The sequence below is a fragment of the Engystomops pustulosus genome, chromosome 3, assembly GCF_040894005.1.
Source record: "Engystomops pustulosus chromosome 3, aEngPut4.maternal, whole genome shotgun sequence".
Taxonomy (NCBI): Eukaryota; Metazoa; Chordata; class Amphibia; order Anura; family Leptodactylidae; genus Engystomops; species Engystomops pustulosus.
The window spans coordinates 100451094-100476725 of NC_092413.1; the positions used below are offsets into that span (position 1 = coordinate 100451094).

A 25632-nucleotide genomic window follows, 5' to 3' on the forward strand; every position below is an offset into this window, starting at 1 on the left:
CCTATTGCTATGGCTATTTTCTAGCCAAGTATGAAAGCACACTACTATGCCAGATGAGATGACGCTGAGTTATGAAAAAAATAAACGTAAAATACAAAAGGAAATGGCAGACTGTGCCTAATTGAAATACAACCCCGGGCCCTAATAAATTTTCCCACTTCGGTCTTTGCGATGGATATGTGCGTCACTAAGCGCAAAACACAGTGGTCGCAAGTCTCACTACAAATTGCTCACAATTTCCTAGTAGATGCACTGCAGCAACTACAGCCACCAGCAGATCAACCAGAAATCAAATATATATAACGCTACTGTAGGCGTAAGTAAGACGTTTGGATTCTCCTATGGCTATTTTCTAGCCAAGTATTAAAGCACACTACTATGCCAGATGAGATGACGCTGAGTTATGAAAAAAATAAACGTAAAATAAAAAAGGAAATGGCAGACTGTGCCTAATTGAAATACAACCCCTAATAAATTGTCCCACTTTGGTGTTTGAGGTGGATATGTGTGTCACTAAAAGCTAAACACAACGGTAGCAAGTCCCCCTGCTAATTCCTCACAATATGGTACTAGCTGCACTACTAGTGCCAGCAAGCCCAGCCACAAGCAAATAAAAAAAAAAAGTATAACGTTATTGTAGCCCTAAGAAGGGCTGTTGGGTTGTTGTAAAATCACTCCTGCCTAACAGTAAGCTAATAGAACACCCTAACGCTTTCCCTGACCAGCAGCAGCTCTCTCCCTAGCGGCATCCAGACAGAGAATGATCCGAGCAGCGCGGGCAGCGGCTAGTCTATCCCAGGGTCACCTGATCTGGCCAGCCAACCACTGCTATCTACGTGTAAGGGTACCACGTCATGCTGGGTGGAGTGCAGAGTCTCCTGGCTTGTGATTGGCTCTGTTTCTGGCCGCCAAAAAGCAAAACGGCGGGAGCTGCCATTTTCTCGAGCGGGCGAAATACTCGTCCGAGCAACGAGCAGTTACGAGTACGCTAATGCTCGATCGAGCATCAAGCTCGGACGAGTATGTTCGCTCATCTCTAGTCAGGACAGATAAGTAAATGTGCCCCCATGTATCTAATGTGAGTACCTACCACTTGTATTATATATTTGTTATGTATGACTGACATGTACATCTTGTGTTATGTGTGATTGACATGTCATATGAGTGACATGATGCACAGAATGTATGTAATGTGTATATAGCTAGTATCTTAATAAAATGTATGTGTGCTGCATGTGTGGCATCACTATGAAAATGCTCTGTGATCTGCAGACAGAATGTTATAGAGCAGAAGAAGCTGCATAAAGACCCGAAAATATTGTGTTACAAAAGTATATATATACCATTTGAAACTTGTCTCATTTTTAAATGTTACAGACACAAACTTAAAGAGGAACTGTAAAGTTTTTTTAGCCATAAATCAATAGCTCTTGGGATGTAAAACAACTTTGCCTATTATCTTTGTTACCTATATCCAGCAGTTTATTTTCTATACCCCTCAGATCATCTCATTTCTGCAGTAGCTGCTTCCTCTCCTGATAAGCACTGGAGTCTGTCCTATAAACAAACTCCACTGTTTCATTGGAAGGGAAGGTCTGCTGCTCCCTGCTCACAGAAAAGGAGGTGTTGTGACAGAGCTCTCTGTGTATGTCACAGAGCTTTATGTGTTCAGGACTGTGGATACAGATTTCTCCAGCACAGAATAGTGAGGTATACAAAGCCCCCTGTTTCGTATCAGTTCCTCCATCTGTGGTCATAGACAGGCAGACATTAGTATCCACCCACTTCACCTCTGGTTGACTGTACACTTTCAGTACAGAAAATGTCATAACTTTGGAAAGAAAAGGGCGAGCAGTACAATATGGGCATCATTTGTTTTTAAATATGAAGTATGTGTGAGTTATAAAGATAATTATACATGCTGTAGAAACTATTATTTTAAAAACTGAATAGTGTAGTATTCATATGTATTTAGCTCCCTGAAATGGGAAACGTTTGAGGCTCCATGGCGAGACCAGGAGGTTGTAGAAGCCGTCAATGACCTGGAGCCCTTTCTGGCATGGTCTAGTGGGGGTCAGAATTTGTGACAAGATAGGGAGGCTCTCACAAAAAAGATGCCCCCTAGAACCCTGATCCATCGGCCATGGTATCCATGAAGGGCAACGCCTGGCGACATCTCCCTGGGAGCTGAAACTCCAAACTTTGTTACCATAAATCGCCCGGAAATTTGGATTCATGCAGTGAAATTCAGATAGAATTCAATTTGCTCATCATATATGGTATAACCAACTGAAAAATATTGGGACATTTCATCAAATTCTATCAATAGTTCAATGTGATTTAGTACGTAGATATAAGATTTCTAAATGGCACCCTCTTCCCCCTAGAAAATATACATATTTATATACTCACACATTTATACACTCTTACACACATACACACGTTTATGTACTGAGATATACATTTATACTGTCCCATTAGCTGCTGACCATGGGGGAAGTACACAGCAGGAATTAGAGATGAGGGATCCTTAGTCCTGTTCTGCTGTCCCCTCCCTCTCCCAAAACATTGCTTATCTGAGCTGCAGATTCATGCTGTGTATCATGAATCATGAAGTGTGAGCCTTCTCCATACAGACTGCACTGATCCGCAGGTGTTTACCCTTTAGGTGCATGTAACAGCTAGCAATGCAACTGCTCCACCATTTTGGCTGTTGTTTTCGCTTCCTGTGACATCATCAGGGAGCGACAATTTGTCAACATGACAGAATTGAGTCTGTATGAGCTCCAGGCTATGTCATTTCTCATGATCTGTTCTAATGTGTCAGTGGCATACTCTAACAGATCATCAGTCAATCAACCATATACTACAGTACAGTTCAGCTAACTAAAAAAGTTATTAGCGACAGAATGTGGCAAAATTAAGAGGGTTTTTTTTTCGTACAAAATGTAACCCCATAATTGCAGAGTCCAAAAAAAGTGTCCGTTAAAGCTGCAAAAACAGGTCCCACAAGAAAAGGGCACTAAATCCGAGCCCCAAGTGTTGCAAGCACTGATATCAGATAATATAATGCTGTGCTATAGCAACCTTAAATGGGTATTCAGTTATTGAAAAAAACTATTTTTACCATATGATAAGTTATCAATATGCGGTCATTGAGATCATAACTGTGAAATTTTACTGATTGTCTACTGTTTCAGACAACCGAATTGTAAACTGGACAGAGGTAGAGAGTAATGCCCCACGCCGGCCCACTCCCGACCGACGGCGCCCCCCCCACCCTTCACGCCGCTTCAAGCCCCACTGGCCTAAAGGTGGCGGATTGGGGCAAATAATCGCAAGTGCTAGCAATAAGCTACTGACGTGGCGCAGAGGTCCTGATAAATATGCCCCAGTGTCTCAATGTTTAAGAGCATTTGGACTGAAAGCCCACTCTGCAGTGACCAAGCCTCTCCTTAGCAGAAAGAACCAAGAGGCAAGACTCACCTTTTCTGAGGAGCATGTTCAGTGGACAGAGGAGAAGTGGTCCACAGTTCATTTTACTGATGAAAGCAAGTTTTCTGATGGAAGACATTGGGGTTTATTTACTAAGGGTCTGCGGATCGCATTTCCATTGGACTGTTCGTGGTAATCGGGATTTGCACCACTGGGACAGGTATTTAGAAGGGGATTGTGTCGCACGCAATCGGATTTTGGCGCAGCGGCGCTGGCTTTCACGCAACAGAAATGGGTGGGGGGCCGTCAGACGACCTGACTGATTCGGATTGAGCGCAGGATTTAAGATTAAAATAGTGTCACCAGCAATGCACTTATATACAACGGTTAGAATATGGTGAACTCCAGCGGACTTGAGCGGGGATGCGACAGATGCAGGATATTGGGCACACAATATAAGTGAATCATGGCACAGTGCATTGTCGTTGGACAAAGCACTTTTGGAAACTCCCCCACACGGGTAAGTAAATGTGCCCCATTATGTTCATTGACAAACTGGGGAAAGATTGAATTAAAAGTGTGTAAAGAAGTCATTGTAAGGTGGTGGAGGAAGTGTCATGGTTTGTGGAATGTTTTCTGCAGCAGGAGTCGAACCTCTTATTACATCTACTTGTCAGAGTGAATGCAAGGGTGTATCAGAACCTTCTTCAACAATACATGGCACCTTCCTTGCATTCTTCAATTTTCATGCAAGACAATGCCTCCTGTCACACTTCAAAACTGGTAAAGTACTTCCTTGATACAAAAAACATTGAAACAAGGTATTGGTTAAAAAAACTCACAATAGTCACAGAACTGGAAGAAGAGTAGACCAAAATCCATGGCTGTAGAGTCGGTAAGCCAAACCTCTGACTCCTAAACTCCAACTCCCACATACATGAGGCATGTTCAAGTAAAACATTTCCAGTAATAGGGCTTTCTATAACCATGATGATACAATAAACAAGTTATTTAGGTACAACAAAAAATATTTATTGGAATACAAGCTTAGAACAACAGTTGTAGAACTGCTGGAATGATCATGAAAAATGGATTAAGGCAGCATTGTCCAGTGTATGTTGTCTCTGTATACTGCTTGATGTTTTAGTTTGCTTTTCCTCTGAATTCATGTTTGTAGAGTTAAGCTGCTCTCACGGATTTTATACAATATACATAGAATATGAGGGGAAAACTGTTTTCTAACATAGCACTGCTAGAGCGTGCAGCATTATGATGTGAAACACTTAGGCTACATTCAGACGGCTGTTGCCCGCCGTACCATAGCATGGCGGGCAACGGCGGCGCGCGGGAGGGGAGGAGGAGGTAACACAGCTCACCCCTGCCCCTCTCCATAGGAACATATGGTGCATGGCGCCGTACTACAGAGAACGATAGGACATGTCCTATCTTTCTACGGGGTACGTGTGCCGCACCGTACCGCTCCCGTTGGGCGCCGTGCGCCCATTGCCGTCTATGGGGGACGTATATCGGTCCCCCATATGGCAGTGTGAATGTAGCCTTAGTGAGATGTTCCCATTGAGAACCCTGATCCAAACGCTCAAGATAAGTGCAGACATTTCCTTTCCTGTGATCTGTAGGGATGGAGCTTCACTAAGCAAGCATAAGCAAAAAGTGCAGCCACATTCATCTCAACTAAAAGCCTACATCCTTATATCAGGAACAGACATTTCTAGGACATTCCATAATTTCCTCAAATTCCGATGAAAAAAAATATTCAGCACATACTGCAGCTAACTAATTGAAACAATTTATTATGGTATATATTTTTGGAGTCAGTCCATTTTACACAAGTAGAGGAATATCAAGGGAGGGGTGCCTACTTTTTAATTTTGATCATACATTGTTATCTCCAATGTATATGGGCACAGTTATGTTTGATTTGAAAGGGAGAATGACATATGGCAATTTGGTAAAAATCCCTAACCTTAATCATAATTCTACTTTACAACCTCCTAGACAATGGATAATCCAACTCAGTATCAAAAACTCCTACATGTTGTAGTGTTCAAACAATTACTTAGATTGTTATTTGATCGTAATTTTATATACACATTTAATAAGTGTGCAAAATATAAAAGACAAGACTTACAAGGCTTTAGAATGTTGCAAGACTTCTACGTGAATAGTGGGCCATGTCTGGCTATAGAGTAGGCTGGTGTGGGGGTGTTCCCAACCGACGCCTGTGTACTAGCTATAGTCTGCTCTAGTCCTTGCATGGGTTATAGTGAAATTAACTGACTGCACAAAGGAGTTGTGGATACATAAACCCCCTTTTAGTACAGCTGCCTTCCTTAAAATGCCAGAAAGAATATCTAGGATATACCAACATCTTACTCCACCCCACCCACAACCACCCATCCTTGCATCCATTTTCTGTTGTGTACTTTTTCATTAGTTTTGCAACTTTTTCCACTGAGTAGTAATTACTGTATGTTAAATATAGGATTTTGAGATCTGGTTTGTTTGTATTCTATAACCATGGAGGTTACACATAGGTTTACCTGACAACTATACAGGCATTCCATGGGTTACGTATGAGATAGGTTTTGTATGCTAGAACAGTATATTTTGTAATTGTATCTCTAAAAAAAATCTTTCGACATGAGTGACAATAGGATTTTCAAATTTTGGGTTGCCATGGGAGCAAAGATTAACAATAAAGCTTCATTGCATTTACATATGATAACTATTACAGTTGATTATTGCATCCTTGGGCTAAAGTACAGTAAATTATCAGAATCCAGTGGTCAGTCTGTAACAAGGAGTTGCCTGTAAGTTGGGTGTCCCACAGTCGAAGACTACCTGTATACACATGTAAATGGACAGATACATTTTTTTTTACCTGTTACACTGACATGCCCTAGGATAGGACTTTTATTAGTACGATGGATGATTTTATATGGCAATATTAGTCTGTATTTCAACTTGTAAGGTAAAAACAGGTGTAGAACCAGTTCACAGAAAAATGATGATAAATGATTTGCACTTCCTTAACCCTTTAAGGACCTGGCCCTTTTTTTGTTTTTTTATTTCTATTTTTCACTCCCCACAATCAAAACTTTTTTTTTAATACATAAAGAGCTGTGTGACAGCATAACAAACTGGACTTCATAGTGATGGTATTTATTCTTCCATGCCGTGTACTGGGAAGCAGGAAAAAAATTCCAAATGCAGTGAAATTGGTGAAAAATATGCATTTGTGCCGTTTTCTTGTGGGAATGGATTTTACGGCTTTCACTGTGCACCACAAATGACATGTCTACTTTATTCTTTGGGTTGTTGTGATTACGGGGATACCAAATTTATATTGTTTTTTAATGTTTTCATACATTTCCAAAAAATTAAAACCTCCTGCACAAAGTTTTTTCAGAATTTGCCAACTTCTGGCACTAATATCTTTTTCATATTTTGGTGTAGGGGCTATAGGTGGTGTCATTTTTTGTGACTTATGATGAAGTTTTCAATGCTAGCATTTTTAGGGCTGTACTACCTTCTGATCACTTTTTATTGAATTTTTTATATTTTTCAAAATGGCAAACAAATTCCATTTTCAACTTTTGCCACTATTTTCCGTTACAGCGCTAAACGCAGTGAAAAACAGTTATTGTATTTTGATAGATCTGGCATTTTTGGATGCCGCAAATCCTAATGTGTTTATAATTTTTACTGTTTATTTATATTTATATCAGTTCTAGGGAAGGGGTGTGATTTGAATTTTTAGGGGCTTTTTTATAATTTTTTTTTTCCCTTTTTTTATTTTTACTTTTACTATTTTTCAGACTCCCTAGGGTACTTTAACCATTGGTTGTCTGATTGCTCCTATCATATACTGCCATACTACAGTATGGCAGTATATGGTGATTTTCATCCTCATACATTACAATGTGCAATTAGCACATAGCAATGAATGGGTTAAATCCAGACAGCCTCGGATCTTCCAAAGACCCAAGGTTGTCATGGCAACCGATTGCCGCTCCCTGATGACGTCATGGAGAGAGACTATCTCCAACAATCTTTTTGAAGCCGCCGCCAGCTTTGCCGGCGGTGATGTGCGGGTTAACACCCATGATGGGTGCTATCACCGATTGCAATATGCAGCAAAGACTCAACGGCAATGGAGAGGGTTCAGCCCATGAGCCTTCTCCATGCACTCGCAGCTGTCACGGGTCGTGAAAGCACGTCATGGGTTGTGAAAGGGTTAAAGGGGATGGCCATTTTACATAATGTTATTTGTAATATGTGTGCAAGTGTGGGAGGCAAAAGATTAGGTAATTTACCAATATATATCTATTAAAAGTTCTGTACCACTTTCTTTATATGTAAAGTAAAGCCTCCTGTCTTTTGCCAGACATTCTTGACCATAAAATGGCCGAAGATGAAGGGTCATGTGATCCTATATGAACAATCGCCATCCAAGGACCTTATGATAGTTTCCATAAATATATAATCAAGGTCGTGGCATGGTGATTGTTCATGGATAGAAAGAGATCATATGAACCTCTTTTTGTGGCCATTTTATGGTCAGGAATGTCTAGCTTATGAGATAAGAGCTGAACTTTTAATATGTATATTGGTAAATTACCTAATATCCTACCACCCACACCTTTGGCCTTGGCCAACCCCTTTAATGTTTTGAACTCTCTTGGGGTTTGGCTTTTGGATACTGATATAAGATACTGAGCAGAATGATGGCATGTAATCTAAGTCTAAGTATAACCTAGTGCATTTTAGAATTTAATTGACCAATTTTTTTTTCTTATAATCACAGCGACGCATATACAAATATACAGAAGAGACTGAATTTTCTGGTAAGAGTCTAAGCTGGAATCCCTGCCGGAAAACAACTGTGCTATCTCCAAACTCAGAATCAGATTTGTGAGCTACAATTAATGCTGCACTGAATATTGCCTCACATCAATTGTATTTTGCATATTTATGCAGTTCTGTGACCTAAAAAATCAGGGACTAGAGGTAATCAGATAATAAATACTGCCACTCACACTTACATTCTATCCACCGGCAAAATGGAAGAAGTGTATTAACTCTGTCTGCTACCATAGTTTCTGATGTATGAAAACTAAACTAAAATATTTCACAACTTAGGTATATCATCTGTGAATAAGTTTACCATACAGCAACAGTAGATATAATATGGTGTTTCTGTGCCATAGAAAGAAGGACAAAAAAAGTTAAATAAAATCCCATTAGAAACTTAAAAAAATAGGCAAATAAAAAGAAATTAGATATATGAATGATGGAAGGTGGGTAGATAAATATCGGATGGATGATAGCAATATGGTTGATAGATAGATTACATAATGTTTATAAGTATATTGGGTGGGCAATATAAATATATACAGTGGAACCTTGGATTACAAGCATAATTCATTAATGGAACATGCTTGTAATCCAAATTACTTGAATATCAAAGCAAGTTTTCCCATAGGAAATAATTGAAACTCAGTTGATATCAAAGCAAGTTTTCCCATAGGAAATCACTGATATGCAGACAATTTGTTGCACACCCCAAATATATTTAGCCATGTGTAGTACAACATCTAGCCCACTTTTTTTCTACTTCTTCAATATTGTGTTAGATAGAAGGAGGTACAGTCTTTCTAGCAAAATGTTTGCAGACAAAATTACTTGTAATCCAAGGTTCTACTGTACATAAAATATATAAATGGATAGTTGAGAGATTTTGGGTGGGGAATATAAATATGTATTATATAGGCAGATTCATAAATATGTACTTTATAGGCAGATTCATACTTGGAGATAGATAGATTAGACAGATTAGATAGAATAGATAGTTTAGATTAGACAGATTAGATAGGATTGATAGATATGAGATAGATTAGACAGGATAGATTAGAAAGCCAGATTGGATAGATAGATAGATAGATAGATAGATAGATAGATAGATAGATAGATAGATAGATAGATAGATAGATAGATAAATTCTCCAGATAATATGTGGTTTAGACAGTAGATACAATATATATAGTAGATAACCGATATCCAGTCTTGGATACAGACATATAATGTAGATTAGAAGAGATATAGAGAATAGAAACGTAAATTGTTTGTATTCCGCATGGAATGGCAAGATATACTCATGATTTTCTGGCTCTTATCCTCCAGGCAGCTGTCACATCTGTGAAGTAATAGCAGACTTTACATCATTTACTCCGGTGTGAAGGAGCAAGCAGTGAACTTCATTACCCACAGCTGAGAAATGTGGAACCATAAAAAATCACTTAGCCCTAGTTGGCGCATTAAATGTGACAAACTGCGAGATGTGTTGCGGAGAAGGTGTGACAATATTGTGCTGCCTCTAGTCACTTGTAAAGGAAGCAGTGATAAGAGAATATTATTAGCACACATGCCAGGTGTCAGACAATACATAAAGAAATGACACTGACTGACCTGGCTGTCGCTTGTTTTCCATGCTGGCTTTGTATGTGCCTCAAGCCGTATGTGAGGAAGCACACATAGAAACCAGGGCTGAGGCTTGCTATTGTATCTTAGTACTAGGCAGTGAATAGCTACAGTAAGCTGTCAGCACTCTCCCTCCCACTCCTTCCTCATCTACTCCACCTCTCTCCTGACATCATCCCATAACACACACCCTCTGAGTGCTACCTGGACAAGTAGGAAAGTAACTAACTCCAGCTTAAGGCAAAGTCACCCTTATATGTCTGATGGTGTGAAGATGCGAAAGGGCGTTACTGAATTGGCTAGTTTACATACTGACAATATTTAAAGTCACAAGGAAACCATTAATGGTATGAAAGCTTTTGGCCACAAACTGAAGGTATTCATACAAGTCTTTGCAACTTGTTCTATAACGTAGCATAGTGTACACACAGAAGCTAAAATAGTATAATATTAATATGAATAATCCACATAATGTGATGATGATGTTTCTCAGTAGCTAGGAGTACAATGCAAAGTACTATCTCTTTCTTGGCTTACTCAAACATTATGGCCAATATGCCTAAAATCTGGTCTCATAAGTGAGTCTGTAAGGGAGTTTACAGTCTATATCTTTGTGCAGCTGCTGAAGAACCTCTTGTTAAAAGGAATTCATAATCTGTTTTGACCATAATAAAATGCAGACAGTTCTAAGTGTAGGAACTGGAGAGAGGTATAACCCTACCTTTGTGGGTGTTGTAAGTAGCAGCACGGCTATTAAAAGTGAATTTTCAATTCTGGTCTGCAGCTCCTGCAAGTGCTCTGGGTGGGTCTTTCAGTCTTACTTTCCTGTAAGTGACTGCTGTAAGTATCTTCATACTGCTCCTAATGCTAGCAATGTGAAGGGTCAGTGGATCAGCAGCACTGCACAGAGTAGAAAGACCCAGCTAGAGAGTCCTTGCCAGAGTGGCAGAGCTGGATTTTGACTTCACTTTTCCCAATCCTGTCACTAAAAACGTTCACAAAGGTATGACTACACAGATCTCCAGGGCTGCTACCACTTTCTGCATCTTCGAATGGTCACAGCTGCTGTCAGATTCCCTTTTAAGCAAGATAGAGCACTACATGTCAATCAATACTTGTCAGAAAGGAACTGCCTACAAATACAATTTTTACTGCTTCTAAATGAGGTGCTCCGACTAGTCTATCTAGTCACAAATGTAATGTTTACACAAATATTATTTACAGAAACGTCAATGGAAAATTGACGTGTTGTAGAAGGAAATACGCAGAGGGAACCTACTTGTAAAGCTTGTAGTGAATGTATAGTGACTGTAATGTAATAAAGGTCTATAATCTATGCACAAAACAAACTCTCTGAGATGACTGCCTATAATGTATGGTGCGGTGCTCAATATGGTGGTCTTTACAGAAAATATGCTTGAGGACATTGGTTCAGCACTTGAGAAGCTGAAAATAACAAATACCTAAATTTGTGTTGAGGAACAATGCAGTTTAATTTAAATACAAAGAAAGTAAATGCAGTGCCAACACAAAAGGCAGCTAAATATAGAGCTTATCACGACTTCGCAGAGAGCAACTAGAAGGCACAGAAGTAGTATATAGTAGCAGAAGGCTTATAAGAAGTGGAACTAGTAGGTAAAATCGATGTAGTACAGTAGATTATTTTCATAATTGGGTATAAATATCCAATGGGCTTTCAAACAGTAACTAGGCAAAAACCAAATAAAAAAGGAAAACTAAATGTAAAACCTGAGCACTACTGTAAAACCTAAAAATAATCAACATTGACATGAATACATGTAAAGTATATATCTGGCCATCATGTTAAAGGTATTGTGCAAGAAAGAGGAAAAGGAGACGGCAGAGAAAATATGAAGACGTATAGAAGGAAGGAAAGGGTCATGGGAAAGCAAATACATTGATATAAGTCAATCACTAAAGGATGGGATCAAACTTCAGTTGGTCCTTATGTAAATTATCAGGAAGTTACATTGTGGTTTACTTACTTATGACAATAAGTGTAAAGGTATAATAATAATATACCCCTGATGTCATCAGATTTTATGTCATTTATTAGAGAGTGCAGTGAAGACTCTTTGTGATGTTGGTTTTTGTAAATAAATACATAGGGGGACATTTATCTATGACTGTTTTCTGGGGTAAAGGCTCTGAAATAATGACTCTATGCACATTGGAGGGGCGCGGCCGCTGAAGGAGTGGGCTGGTATGGGGGCGTTTCTACCCCGTGCCTGTGCAATTTCTAAAATGTTCACAGGTTTTTATACAAAGCCACGTCAGGATGGACCTGTTATAGTTTTGCCCGTCAGTGTGGCTGTGAGATGGTTACAACAAGGGACCTAAACCTTTTGATCTATCCACAAGGATGGAGGGGGGGTGGCCTTTATCATTGTGCGTCGGCGTATGATAAATTCCCCCCCATTTTATCTGGTGGAACTATACTGTGCATTATTTCATGTTAAGGATAACGTTCTGGATTCATATGGTTACTTTTGTGTTTTCACAGTCAGAATAGCATTTTCAGATATTTTACTTTCTCATTTTAATATTCGAAGGAACACTGAACTAAAATCATTGGGGCACATTTACTTACCCGGTCCGGAGGAGATCCGACAATGCACTGTGCCGCGATTCACTTATATCGTGCGCCCGACTTGCTGATTGTGTCACTTCCCCGCTGAGGTCCAACAGAGTTCACCATCTTCCTCCCGGTGCTTGGCTTGCGACACACTTTTTAAGTTAAATCCCGCAATTTGTCCGAATCCATCGAATCGTCCGACGGCCTGCCCCCCTGATTTGTGCAGCATGAAAGCCGGCACCAAAATTCAATCTCATGCGACACAATACCCTTTTAAATGCGGCACAAATCTGAAATCGTCAGAATATCCAACGTTTGTGTGGTCCGCGGGCCTTTAGTAAATGAGCCCCATTGTCTCTTAAAAGTCAACGCAATACATTCATAAGGTTAATCCTGCATACTGTATAATCATAATAATATTTAATCATAAAAGCATCTCCCTATTATATTCCCTTTTTACAACACACACATGGCTTATGGATTGGACACATGCCTTCTTGTTTCTAACAACAATATGTTTTATGAATATATTCATTTTACTGTACATGTTGAGCCGCCAACACTGCCCAGATATGGTACACATACATTGTAAGTATCAGCGTGTAAGTGATGGCCAGGTAGCATGAATCAAAGCAAAGATTTGCTACAGAAAGCAAAGATAAAATCTTTCGTAAAAAAACAAGATGGTGTTCATTTAACAAAGATCTATTTTTAGATCTATAGTTAATTGATGAAACTACCAGGGATGTGTTTCGTATGTTGCCAGATATTTACAGATCGCCCTGTACACTCTCATGTACATTCTATCAGGATTGTACAATGCAGTTTTTATATTCTGAATATTGCTGTTTGTATCTCATGCAGGCTCGATGAAAATCATGCAGTCTGACAAACAGGTACAGAGGATTATGATTGCTGTACTTCCAGGCATTCTGGTAACTATGGCAACCTGTCCTCCTCGTTCTAGTCATTTGCTACTCTATCTGCCTCCACACATATACTAATATCATTAATATGCATTAATAAATAATATCCTTTTCGGCTAGAGAAGGGTTCAAGGACACAAGTGACGCACTGTGACTTCTGCATAGCTATGCAATGCTGCATGAGGAGCAGTTTATAGAAAGGCAATGATTTTGATACAAGCAGCTTAGTGAATGTGGCACATCTATGTGTCCTTATACACTTTACAGTGTAGCTTCTTGGAAAACAATGCAAGACACCGGGTGCTGGTTACTGATTGCATACGTTTCTATGGAAATGCATATGTAATTGGGTGTTTGTAAATGAAAGGCAAGCACCTTAAATGCCGAGTCCAATAAAATTTGTACAGTATGTATGTGTTTCATGCTGGTGAGCATGGGCTTCATGATGCTAAGAGAATCTAAGAACACTCAACAATCTAAGGCTACATTCACACAAAGGTATAGGGGACGTATATACGGCATATACACTCACCGGCCACTTTATAATGTACACCATGCTAGTAACGAGTTGGACCCCCTTTTGCCTTCAGAACTGCCTCAATTCTTCGTGGCATAGATTCAACAAGGTTTTGGTCCATATTGACATGATGGCATCACACAGTTGCCGCAGATTTGTCGGCTGCACATCCATGATGCGAATCTCCCGTTCCACCACATCCCAAAGATGCTCTATTGGATTGAGATCTGGTGACTGTGGAGGCCATTTGAGTACAGTGAACTCATTGTCATGTTCAAGAAACCAGTCTGAGATGATTCCAGCTTTATGACATGGCGCATTATCCTGCTGAAAGAAGCCATCAGATATTGGGTACATTGTGGTCATAAAGGGATGGACATGGTCAGCAACAATACTCAGGTAGGCTGTGGCGTTGCAACGATGCTCAATTGGTACCAATGGGCCCAAAGAGTGCCAAGAAAATATTCCCCACACCATGACACCACCACCACCAGCCTGAACTGTTGATACAAGGCAGCATGGATCCATGCTTTTATGTTGTTGACGCCAAATTCTGACCCTACCAACCGAATGTTGCAGCAGAAATCGAGACTCATCAGACCAGGCAACGTTTTTTCCAATCTTCTACTGTCCAATTTGGATGAGCTTGTGCAAATTGTAGCCTCAGTTTCCTTTTCTTAGCTGAAAGGAGTGGCACCTGGTGTGGTCTTCTGCTGCTGTAGCCCATCTGCCTCAAAGTTCGACGTACTGTGCGTTCAGAGATGCTCTTCTGCCTACCTTGGTTGTAACGGGTGGCGATTTGAGTCACTGTTGCCTTTCTATCAGCTCGAACCAGTCTGCCCATTCTCCTCTGACCTCTGGCACCAACAAGGCATTTCCGCCCACAGAACTGCCACTCACTGGATGTTTTTTCTTTTTAGGACCATTCTCTGTAAACCCTAGAGATGGTTGTGCGTGAAAATCCCAGTAGATCAGCAGTTTCTGAAATACTCAGACCAGCCCTTCTGGCACCAACAACCATGCCACGTTCAAAGGCACTCAAATCACCTTTCTTCCTCATACTGATGCTCGGTTTGAACTGCAGGAGATTGTCTTGACCATGTCTACATGCCTAAATGCACTGAGTTGCCGCCATGTGATTGGCTGATTAGAAATTAAGTGTTAACGAGCAGTTGAACAGGTGGACCTAATAAAGTGGCCGGTGAGTGTACATCCCCAATACACTTCAATCGCCTCACGGCGCTGTACGGGAGCAGTACATTGCAGCACACGTTGGGATGAGCAAGCTAGTAAAATCATTTGCCAGTCCAAACGATACGGACAGATGCGATGGCAAAATATGGTACTGGAATCCTTGACTGAAAAAAACATATGTTCATGTCAAAGCAGCTCAAGGCCCCCCTTACATGACGTTTTTTTAACCGTAAGTGTCTATGGTGTCTTCAGTTTTGTGGTATAGAAGCATCAATATAATCACAGTTTGTTGCACACTTCAAGAAATTGTGATTATTCTTGTGACTACGCCACCTTCACGCCTCGTGAGTGTGGGAGGGGCATGGAGGGGCCATGGTCACTGGCATTGTGGGATGATACAGGGTGTTTTTGCACACTCACTAAGCCTGCAAACAATCACTGCTGAATTTTGCAGGTTTTAATGCAAAACTATGCTAAGTCTGGCTTGCTGATGTATCTGCTGCGGCAGGTGAGTAAGGTCATTATTATATGCTGTGTACACAGAGTCCTGCCTATGATAAATGACCCTCGATGAGTCAAGCTTCTTGTCCAGTTTTAGAAAAGAGCAGGCATATTATCCATTATTCAATTTCAAAAAGCAGAAATTGTTGTCCGTTTTGGTCAATGTATTTTTAATTAACAACTTTTCTTTTTAACCAATGACCCTCATGTAGTATAGGGGACCACAACCTATGGTCCGCAACCTCTTTCCACACAATAGTAGAAGAGCTAATAGGTGTGAACGCTCTCAGCAGGAGAAAACCATGGAGAAGTTAGGCCGATGGGTACTTTTTTGGTAGCACTGCAGGTCTTAATTATTATGCATCTTCTATATTGGAGTCTCCATTGTTTTTTTTTTTGTCTGCATTGAGGGTCTGTGATATTAATTTTTGTCTTAGTATTTTTATGTTTGCACTGGGTAGTCTGTTTTATCCCTTTCTTTTTGTCTGATCTGGGGTCACTATTATTATTTTCATTTGATCTTGGGTTCATTATTATCATCTTTGATTAATGTGAGGTCTCCATTGCTATATTGATTTGCCCTGGGTTCTCCATCATTATTGTGGTGTTCATTTTTATTGCCTGGTTTGGGGTCTATTATTATCTGAACTGGGGTCTTCATTGTTATTATTAATTGTTTGTCTTAGGGTCTAAATGTGTATTCATTGTTTGGTCTATATTAATTGTCTGATCTGTGGGCTACATTAATCTGTATTATTGTTCTTTGTCTATTCTAGGGTCTTTATTATTTATGTATTATTATTTATTATCTTGTCTAGATATGTATTATTATTCATTTTCTGAATTTTTTTGCTGTATTGTGGTAGTTGGTTATTCTTTAGTAGAGGTACGCTAGAAAACCCTTCGAAGTTCAACTGAAGGACACTGTGGTCCTGAGGCCAAAAAAAGTTTGTGCACCCCTGATGTAGAGTGAAAATGAACAGGCTGGGAATTTGTGGCATGCTATATGCATTGTAATATATATTTTCCTTATTAATTTTTTTGCTAATATTTTCTGTTCTTTGTCAGGCTCCAGGGGTAGTGGACCCACTGTAACATCACGGACGATGACGTAAGCTGACACCTGGGCGTGGAGTCTAAGTGGCACCCAGTTTTCACCAGAGCCCGCCACAAAGCATGTTGGACTTGCTGTGGCGTGGTACCACCAAGTTGCTCCACAGGTGTGACTTTATCCGCGGTGGAGGGCAAGGCGAGGTACAGAGTCATGAGGCAGAGATAGAGTCGGGGACATAGCGGAAGGTCGGGACAGGCAGCACAGGTGCGAAGTCAGGAACAGAATAGAGTTCACAACAGGAAATCACTATAAACGCACAGGAAATAGGGAAGAAGCTTTTTCTAAGGCACAAGGCACGAAGATCTGGCAGGGGTCATAGGAAGAGGCTGGCTATTTAACAGGGAAGCAGCTGACGCCAATTAGCATCGCACTGGCCCTTTAAATTTTACAGAGCCGGCACGCACGTGCTCTAGGATGTGGGGACATTTTTTTATATAATAATCATACAATTTGCTTTAGATTCTCAATATTTTGTAAAGTGAAAAGAGTGTAGTCAGAGACATTGTCCAGGTGGCTACTAAATGTAAGAATGTAGCAACCATACTGGAACAGTTAACACATAACCATAACATTGAGCATATAATTACAGATTATTTATTTATGTCTGTTCTATTAGAAATATTCAAAACCGATAACGGGGTATAGGGAAAAAGAATACGAAGTGCACTTGTGAAGTAGAGGAATATTCAAACTTGGAGCTGCTATTGATAATAACCTGAGGCTTGTTATTATTACAAGAAAAATCATTCATTGATTGACTATTTACTCAATTAGTGTCAAGCTGTGGTCCAGGCAATGATTGTGAGAGTTTCTTCATGGACTTTGCCAGGTCAGAGATTTCCTTCCACTTTACCGACTGCAGAGAGCGCTGCATAGAATGCTCAGATTGAACAGTTGCTAGAAGCTTGTCCAAATTGTCAATTTTTAAAGAAACATGTAGCAGTTCAGTATCCTTTTTAGAGATCTAAAAAATACAGTAATTAATGGAATGTTAAAAATAAGTTAGTAAAAATATGTAAAACGTGACAGATAATCTTCAAGTGGTTGTTCAAGCTTATCAAGTAAATGTTTTTGTTAGTATGTTGAAAAGTAATACGATTTTCCAATATACTTTACTTATGAATTCATCACTGTTTTCTATATCTTTACTTGCTGTCATTCAGTAGGGAGCTTTATTGTTAACTTCCAGTAGATTAAACCCTTCTGTAAACATACTTCTGTATGGGTAGTAACTGCACCTAATCATGCAGAATGCCAACTTATGTAATATATTGTAATACATCAACATAGGAGTATATTACAATGAACAATTAATCAAACCATCACTTCCAATCCCACATTGGAGCAAAATAAAACAGTAGAAAAAGTAAAGAAAAAAAAAGTACAAATCATTACAAAAATAAAAATTACAAAAAGAATAAGTCTCCTAATGCCCCCTAATGTAAAAACCACATATAAACAGTGAAAATCTCAATAAATACACTACATATTTAGTAAAGCCACGTCTGTAACATCCTGTACAATAAAATTGTTGCTGAACGCCAAAAATGTAAAAACACACAAAAATTATGAGATTTTCATATCCATCTTCATAAAAGGATGATTAAAAGTGATCAAAAAGTAACATGTACCCAGACATAATACCAATAAAAAGTACAAATCGCCCTGCAAAAACCAAGCCAAAACAGATCTATCAAGAAAAGATCTATCAATTTCTCACTATATGAGTACAGTGTTTAGTAAAATAAATCTAACAAATGGGGCATCACCATAATCGTAGTGACCCATAGAATAAACATAATATATTATTTTTATGATGCTATAAACAGCAAACTAATAAAAAACCTAAACAAGCATTGATAATTATCTTATCTTCCACCAAGAAAGAGTTAATAAAATCGTATCCATTATCTACAAATGCCCCAAAATGATGTACTGAAAAGTGGGTGGATCTCATCTCGCAAAAAACAAACAAACCCCTATATGTCCACATGACAAAAAAAGTTACAATTTTATAGCCTGTGCAATGTGACTATGCAAATATTTTCTGAATGGCGCTTCTTTCATTCTTTTCCCTACTGTATACCTGCAGTTTACCAACACATATTGGGTATTGGCATACTTGGGAGAAATTGGGTATGAAACTTTGAGGAGCTTTTTGTCATTTAATCCATTGCAAATGTTTAATTTCTGTCTAAAAAAATTACAGTTGTAAAAGTTGTTTTCATAAGTTGAAGTGTGTAGTTTCTATGATGGGTGTTACTATTATTTAGGCCTCTATTATTTAGGACTAAGCAAAATATATGTTTTTTCGGTTTTCATAAAAATGTAAAAAATTCCAACCAAAATCCTAAACTACCAATCAAGTAATGCAGCTTCAGCAGTGGAATCAGGTGATCGTTGGGGGACTTAAGTGTTGGACTCTTAATCTCATATGGATGACCTACCCATAGCAAAGCTCATCAGTACACATATGTGGAAATGTATCCATCTCTTGTAACATTAACACTTTAAGATATTACAATATTTAGAGGGTAAAGACACACCTTACAGTCCAGTTCTGGATTCACTAGCACCTTAAAATCCTTGCTAACCCCAAGTGGCCATTGGCTAAATGAGGTTGCGGGTTGAAGTCAGGTTTTACACATTACATTGTGCAGCCATTGGCTAGCACCAATGGATGGAACTTTGGAGATGGTGCTGCATTCCGTTTCCTCATCTTGAAACTCTTTCCTTACGTTGTCTTAGGAGCTTTTGTAAGCCAAATCTATCATAATGACATTGACTTGTTGTTAAATGTGGCATTTAAGGTGTTAATGTCTGAAATGGATTTAACAGTTTTTGGTGAAAAGTCACAAAAAAAAGACACACATTTTTGCTGAACTAATTCTTAAGTATTTCCTACCCTAGGAGGGCACTGGAGTAAATTTGCAAGTTTTTGAAAAGTTCTTAAGTCTGTCTACCACATCTAGACTCACTTGATACATCTGGAGTAAGTAAGCTAAAGTGAAAACTGGAGTAGGTTGTCATATGTTGCAAAAAGATTGCACATTTCTGTGCAAATAAGCAGTAGTGAGAGAATTGTATGCCAGAAAACTGATATTACTCCAATGATAATTTCTCCCCTTTGTGAACATATAATACTGTCAAAGAAAGTTACAATTAGGCATTATTTCTAATTCAGCAATCATTGTCCGTGATCACAGGCCATGCACCAGGACTACATTGCAGGGACAGGATTCCTTGCATCATATTGATATATGATGCATGGACACTCTGCTTCCCCCTCTACACAGAATCACTAACACTGTGATCAATTACGGTATCAGCACTGCTGTTTAGAAAGCAGAGACTCCTAGCATCATTGATTCATATGATGGAAGGAATCCCGTTCCTGCTGTGTTTTCAGCCCGTTACACAAGACTGTAATCCCAGACTGATCATCCTGGGGGAAGGGGATTTATCACCATGTTGTCTGCTTTCTTTTACTACTATTTTTTTTTCAATTTAGTCTTGAGTGAGACAAAGTCTCAAAAAGTACTACAAGAAAACAGACATGGTAATTAAATCCCTCCCACTGAGTGCAGTCTCCCTAAATGGACATCCTTTAACTGCTTAAGGACTGCCCATGTCATAAAGAGTGGCTATATGGAGAAGGCTCATAGGCTGTTCCCGCCCCATACAGGCCAGGTATCTGCTGTATTATGTCACATGGCAAATATATGTCCAACTCACACCTCCGCAGAACCCAAGACATTAGCACGGATCTCCTCACTGGAAGAACTCAATAACTGAAATTTTTTTTTGATGATTTCTAAGAACATTTGTAACTTTTTATTAGTGGTATAACACATCCACATGGTCAAACCACAAGTCAAAGCGTCTCAGACCTCTCCTGTGCCCTTACTCATAACATGACTCATGATTATACAGCAGACACCTGCATCAAACTGCTTCAGTCGATGCTGTGAACAGTAATTGACAGTTAACTTGTTAGTTGTCTAAGCTGATCATTTCACATAAACAGCAGCTTCATGTTGGCACAGCAGTATTACTGCATCCCCCATAACATCATCAGGTTGCTGATTGGTTGCGGGGCAGCAAGCAGAGATCTAAAAAACCACATTGAATTGTTACAGAAAGTATATTGGAAAATGATATAACTTTTCCTTATACAAACCATATCAATTATGGGGGATGTTGCACATGCATGGCTTTTAAACCTCTGTACACTTACAGAGGTGGCCGTTAATGGCAAACTGTCCATAAGGAGAATGGTTTCTTCCCTGACCCATTACTTTGTGAAGCAGTCTTTAGAAATACTGTAGACCAACACTGGGTATGTTTATCTTTTGAAATAGTTTCTTTTATTTTTTAACTGCAATCTAAGGAGTAAAAAATTTCAAATGAAAACTATTTGAGTGCAAGCAATAGCATAGATTCTGTATATCACACACATCTGAATTTGGGGGACTTAATCTGCACCTATATTAAGTAACATCAATTCTTGGGTGGAGATTGAATGTTATCCAATGAGGTAATTTTAGAACGTGGAAAGGAGCCTAAACAGTATAAAAATGTATTTCTGCTTTTTACTGTATATTCAGTTTATTTTATACTCTTGAATTTTTTATAAAAAATTACAGTGGCAACACTTTTTTCTCTGAAGGAAGAAAGGCATATTTCCACTGCATGAGTAATGGGCTACTGTAACCTGTCTTTAGTGAAAATGAGGTCCCTGGTGATAGGTTCCCTTTAAAGGAAACCTACCACTTAAAAGTGGTAGGTTTAGACACATATACATGGCACCAGCTCAGGGTGAGCTGGTGCCAGAGCATATTTTTGTTAGGGGAACAAAGCACCTATCGCCGTTTTATAAGTTATATTAACTTATAACTCGGCGCACCGCACTTGGGCACGGCGCACCATGCGTGTGCCCATGCGTACACCAGATTCTAACGTGCTGGAGAGCCGGTGACGTCACCGATCTCTCCGGCACATGCGTGCCTGCGCAACTTAGCACGGCCCGTTTCCCCATGCTAAGTTGCGCAGGCACGCGTGTGCCGGAGAGATCGGTGACATCACCGGCTCTCCAGCACATTAGAATCCGGTGTACGCATGGGCACGCGCATGGTGCGCCGTGCCCAAGTGCGGTGCGCCGAGTTATAAGTTAATATAACTTATAAAACGGCGATAGGGGCTTTGTTCCCCTAACAAAAATATGCTCTGGCACCAGCTCACCCTGAGCTGGTGCCATGTATATGTGTCTAAACCTACCACTTGTAAGTGGTAGGTTTCCTTTAAGCACCTGTCTCTATCTAGTGTTGGCCCTGCATGATGGAGCTTCACTACAGTCCTACCATTAGAATGCACATTTTCCCTGGACTTGAATTTAAAGTAAATCTACCGTTTGATTTGATGCATTATAAAGCAAACATACCTGGATAATGCTGTAGCTACACTGATGCAGGATCAGATCTAGTTTAATCCCTGTGCTGAGTGGTTTTGTTGATAAAACAGATATAACATCATGATATGTCGCTTCTATAGCTACTTCAGTGCATCTCTTAGCACATTAGTTATTCACTGGTTCACAGGATGATGTAATTGCTGGGATGTGCCTGAAGGCAGAATGATCAATTGCTGCACCATCCCCCAGCTGCCGTGTATGAGTGATCCGGCTCAGGTTGATTAGTCATGTCTTGACTAACCTCCAATTGTAATTACAAGCTCCATGTAATATTTTTATCTAGGCAGCCAGCCTAACCCAGCTTTCCCAAGTTCCTGAATGTTAATAGTTTTTTCATTAAAACCACTCAGCTCAGGGATTAACCAAGATTTGACCCTGCATCAGTGTAGCTACAGCATTCTCAAGGTATGTTTGCTTCATAATGCATCAAATCAAATGGTAGGTTTCCTTTAATAGCTGACATCACAGACTAGTGAAGAAAAAGCTTGTGTCCAAATCATAAAGTAAGGTACAAAAAGAAATGATCGGAAGTATCTATCAAACACACAGCATGTGACACTGATAAATCTGGTGCATCCTGTGACTGCCTGGTGTAAATTACACACTTACAGCACAGTCATACTCACCTTTATAATACACATTACACTGTATCTACATGGTTATTATGAAGGTGATGCAACATCTCCCACCGGGGGCACGCTGTTGTCACGGTGCTTGGTATGGGGATTTGCAGTTCCTGAAACCACCACAGGGTGTCCCCAGCCGGCTGCAGCCCCATCAAGGATCTGGAACCGATTTCTACTGACTCTGAATGTGAGTAACTCCCTGAGGGACATACATATCAGGATGTACATATGACTCTTTTTGATTTTTCTCCTAGTTGAGCTGCGCCCATTATCCCTGCGGAGCCAGAGACTAGCCTGAGACTCTTTATTTGTTTACAAGTCAAGAGAATATGCTTGATCTATTCCCCAGTTGTGCTATGAAAGCACCCCTCTCTGCTGGCGCAGAGCTCCCTACTCTTCGAAGGACTATGTCCCTCATCTCAAGAGGAGACCCTTTTTACAATTTCTCCAACTTTTTCCTTCACCAAGGACTGTGCCCAGAGGATGAACTCTGTTTACAAGCGCTTATAGTCGGTTACTTCAAGGAAAAAGTCAATTTATTGCACTTGATGCCTTCCATACAGGAAAGAGACATTGTGTAGTGCCTATTGAATGCCTTTCTTTTACAGAAAATGGACATTCTGTTTACAGTAACGTTATGTAATGTTCCAAGCATTGTGCCCATTGGGCTGTTTAAGCCAATGGGAATATGTTTGCACAACTATAGTAACCAAATTGCTGTATGTCAGTTTGCATTTAACCTTTTGTTAGGCTTTGCAGCTTCAAAGACAAAATTGTGGTGGACCGTCATTTAGTCAAATTTTGACCGCATGCTTGCGCCTAAAACCTGAGCTCAGTACTTGTGTGGCCCCTGTAAACAGTGGGTCTTTAGGGGACCAGGGGTGTCTAAGTAGTAACACCTAGATGTCGCATACTAGGGTAAGACCGTCAGACGGCAGGTATACCATGTGTACTATACGTACCATATATGTTAATTATTATGCCACCTAGGTGACGTGTCTTCAGATGAATTTCAGGCCTTGGTGCAAGGAGTGGATTACAGGACATGAAACCACACCTTTCCTTAGAAAACAGTTGGTTTAAGGTCGTTAGCTACCATCTGTACAGTCCTCATTTCTGTACTTAGTCCGACACCCACCCAGGTGCCTGTAGCCAGGACCGTGGGCAGTTTGTCTACCCTACACTGCACATAGCGAGCACTTACCCTAAAGTGCACTTTATTACATGCACCTCTACATGCTGTAGTGTGCATGGACCATCTGGAAGCTGTATGCTGCTGGCCAGCTTTAGCCTACACTCCCATCCGGTCCATAGCTGTGGGCAGCTCTTTCAATTACCAAGGGGGTATGCAACACCCCTGTCAATGCATAGACAAGGGGGTAGTTGCAAATAGTGCCCTCTCCATGTCAGGATCTGTTTGGTGAGCCTGCACAACTCACCCAGAAGATAATGCTAGGGGAACTTAGTGTAAGTTGCAGCTGTAGTTTTTGCTTAGAAAGGCAACTGTTAAATTGGTGTTAGCTGGAGTGTAATTGGAGAGGTATAAAACTCCTGTGCAGTGGGAGCACATGGTCTTAGGTCTTTGGTCTGTTTGAGCTGGTCTTAGTCAGAGTGCAGAAAGAAGGTGCACCACACCTTCAGTACTGCTCCCAGAAACTGAGTCGGGAGACTCTAACCCCAGAGCTGCAGCTTGCACAATTTGGACACAGCTCCACCTCAAATATCCCAGCTTGCAACTACTATTAGGCTGGTGCACCATTCCTGTGGACAGTTTATAGACTAAGGGCTCCTTCACACGGCCATTTGCTTGCCGAAAGTTGGAAGGAGGAGGTCACCCCTCCTGCCTTCATAGGCAGAAGAGCACCCAACACGGTCACGTTGTGGTGATGCAGTGCATGCTCACTGCGCCATAACCGGGAGCCATTGAAATCTATGGGGACCCCCAGTGCGACCATTTGAATGAGACCTTAGTCTTAGGGGTCTGCTGCAATTCAGATTTATCATAGTGGCTTAGCCTGCTTATAAAGTGTTGCAGTTAGCTTGTGACTTTTTATGGGAAAATTTCACTGCAGGGTACTTGAGTGGGTTTGAAGCTAAATTTTAAAAAGTAGTACATCATAAATTTAACATTGCACGGTCTTCCACTAGCAACTTTAACCTCGGAAGGGTATAAGTCTAAGTGAGGTACATTGTTAAAAAAGTCACAATATCCCCAATCCAATAATATTTGCTACAAGTTTACACCAAAAACCTGGAAATAGTAGTGAAAATTTGTATTACATTGCTTTATACAAAGAACTACATTTATTTTTTAACCTCTTACTAATGCACCTCTTTTAAAGGGGTTGTCAACTAATGAAAAACTTTACTAGGGTAAGTATAAAACCCTAATAGGGTCAAAAAGGTGAAAAACTGGCACACTTCAAGCCTTGGGAAAATATTTACCTGAGATGATGTCACTCTGGTCATATGACATAAACTGTGACCAGTAAGGAGGCATAAGGCATGGGGAGTATTAGATAGGAGGGTACGGATGAGCAGGACAGACCCCCTCTGATGCCAGGTAATATAAAATAAATGTTGATTTATATGGATGTAAGTGAAACAATTTTTAGCTAATAGAAGAGTGTCAGTTACTAGGGCTCTATAGGAACCTGTCACTGGCTGTATAAGTGCAAATTTGGTGACAGGTTCCATTTATCCCCTTAACGACCCGTGACATAATAGCATGTCATGGGTCGGCTTCGGGTGC

At 40.1% G+C, this 25632-nt stretch overlaps 2 protein-coding genes across 3 annotated transcripts in view; both read right to left on the minus strand.

The window, feature by feature from the left end:
* Positions 1–10077, minus strand: part of TPD52L1 (TPD52 like 1) — an 85981-nt gene extending 75904 nt beyond the window's left edge. For both annotated transcript variants that reach the window (XM_072141616.1, XM_072141615.1), the window contains exon 1: positions 9925–10077. In XM_072141616.1, coding sequence (XP_071997717.1) covers positions 9925–9946 — 22 coding nt within the window. In that variant the 5' untranslated portion in view covers positions 9947–10077. The remainder of the gene's footprint in view (positions 1–9924) is intronic.
* Positions 10078–17355: 7278 nt separating this feature from the next.
* LOC140121691 (uncharacterized) overlaps positions 17356–25632 on the minus strand; it is a 47157-nt gene continuing 38880 nt past the window's right edge. The window contains exon 10 of the mRNA XM_072141617.1: positions 17356–17748. Coding sequence (XP_071997718.1) covers positions 17551–17748 — 198 coding nt within the window. The 3' untranslated portion in view covers positions 17356–17550. The remainder of the gene's footprint in view (positions 17749–25632) is intronic.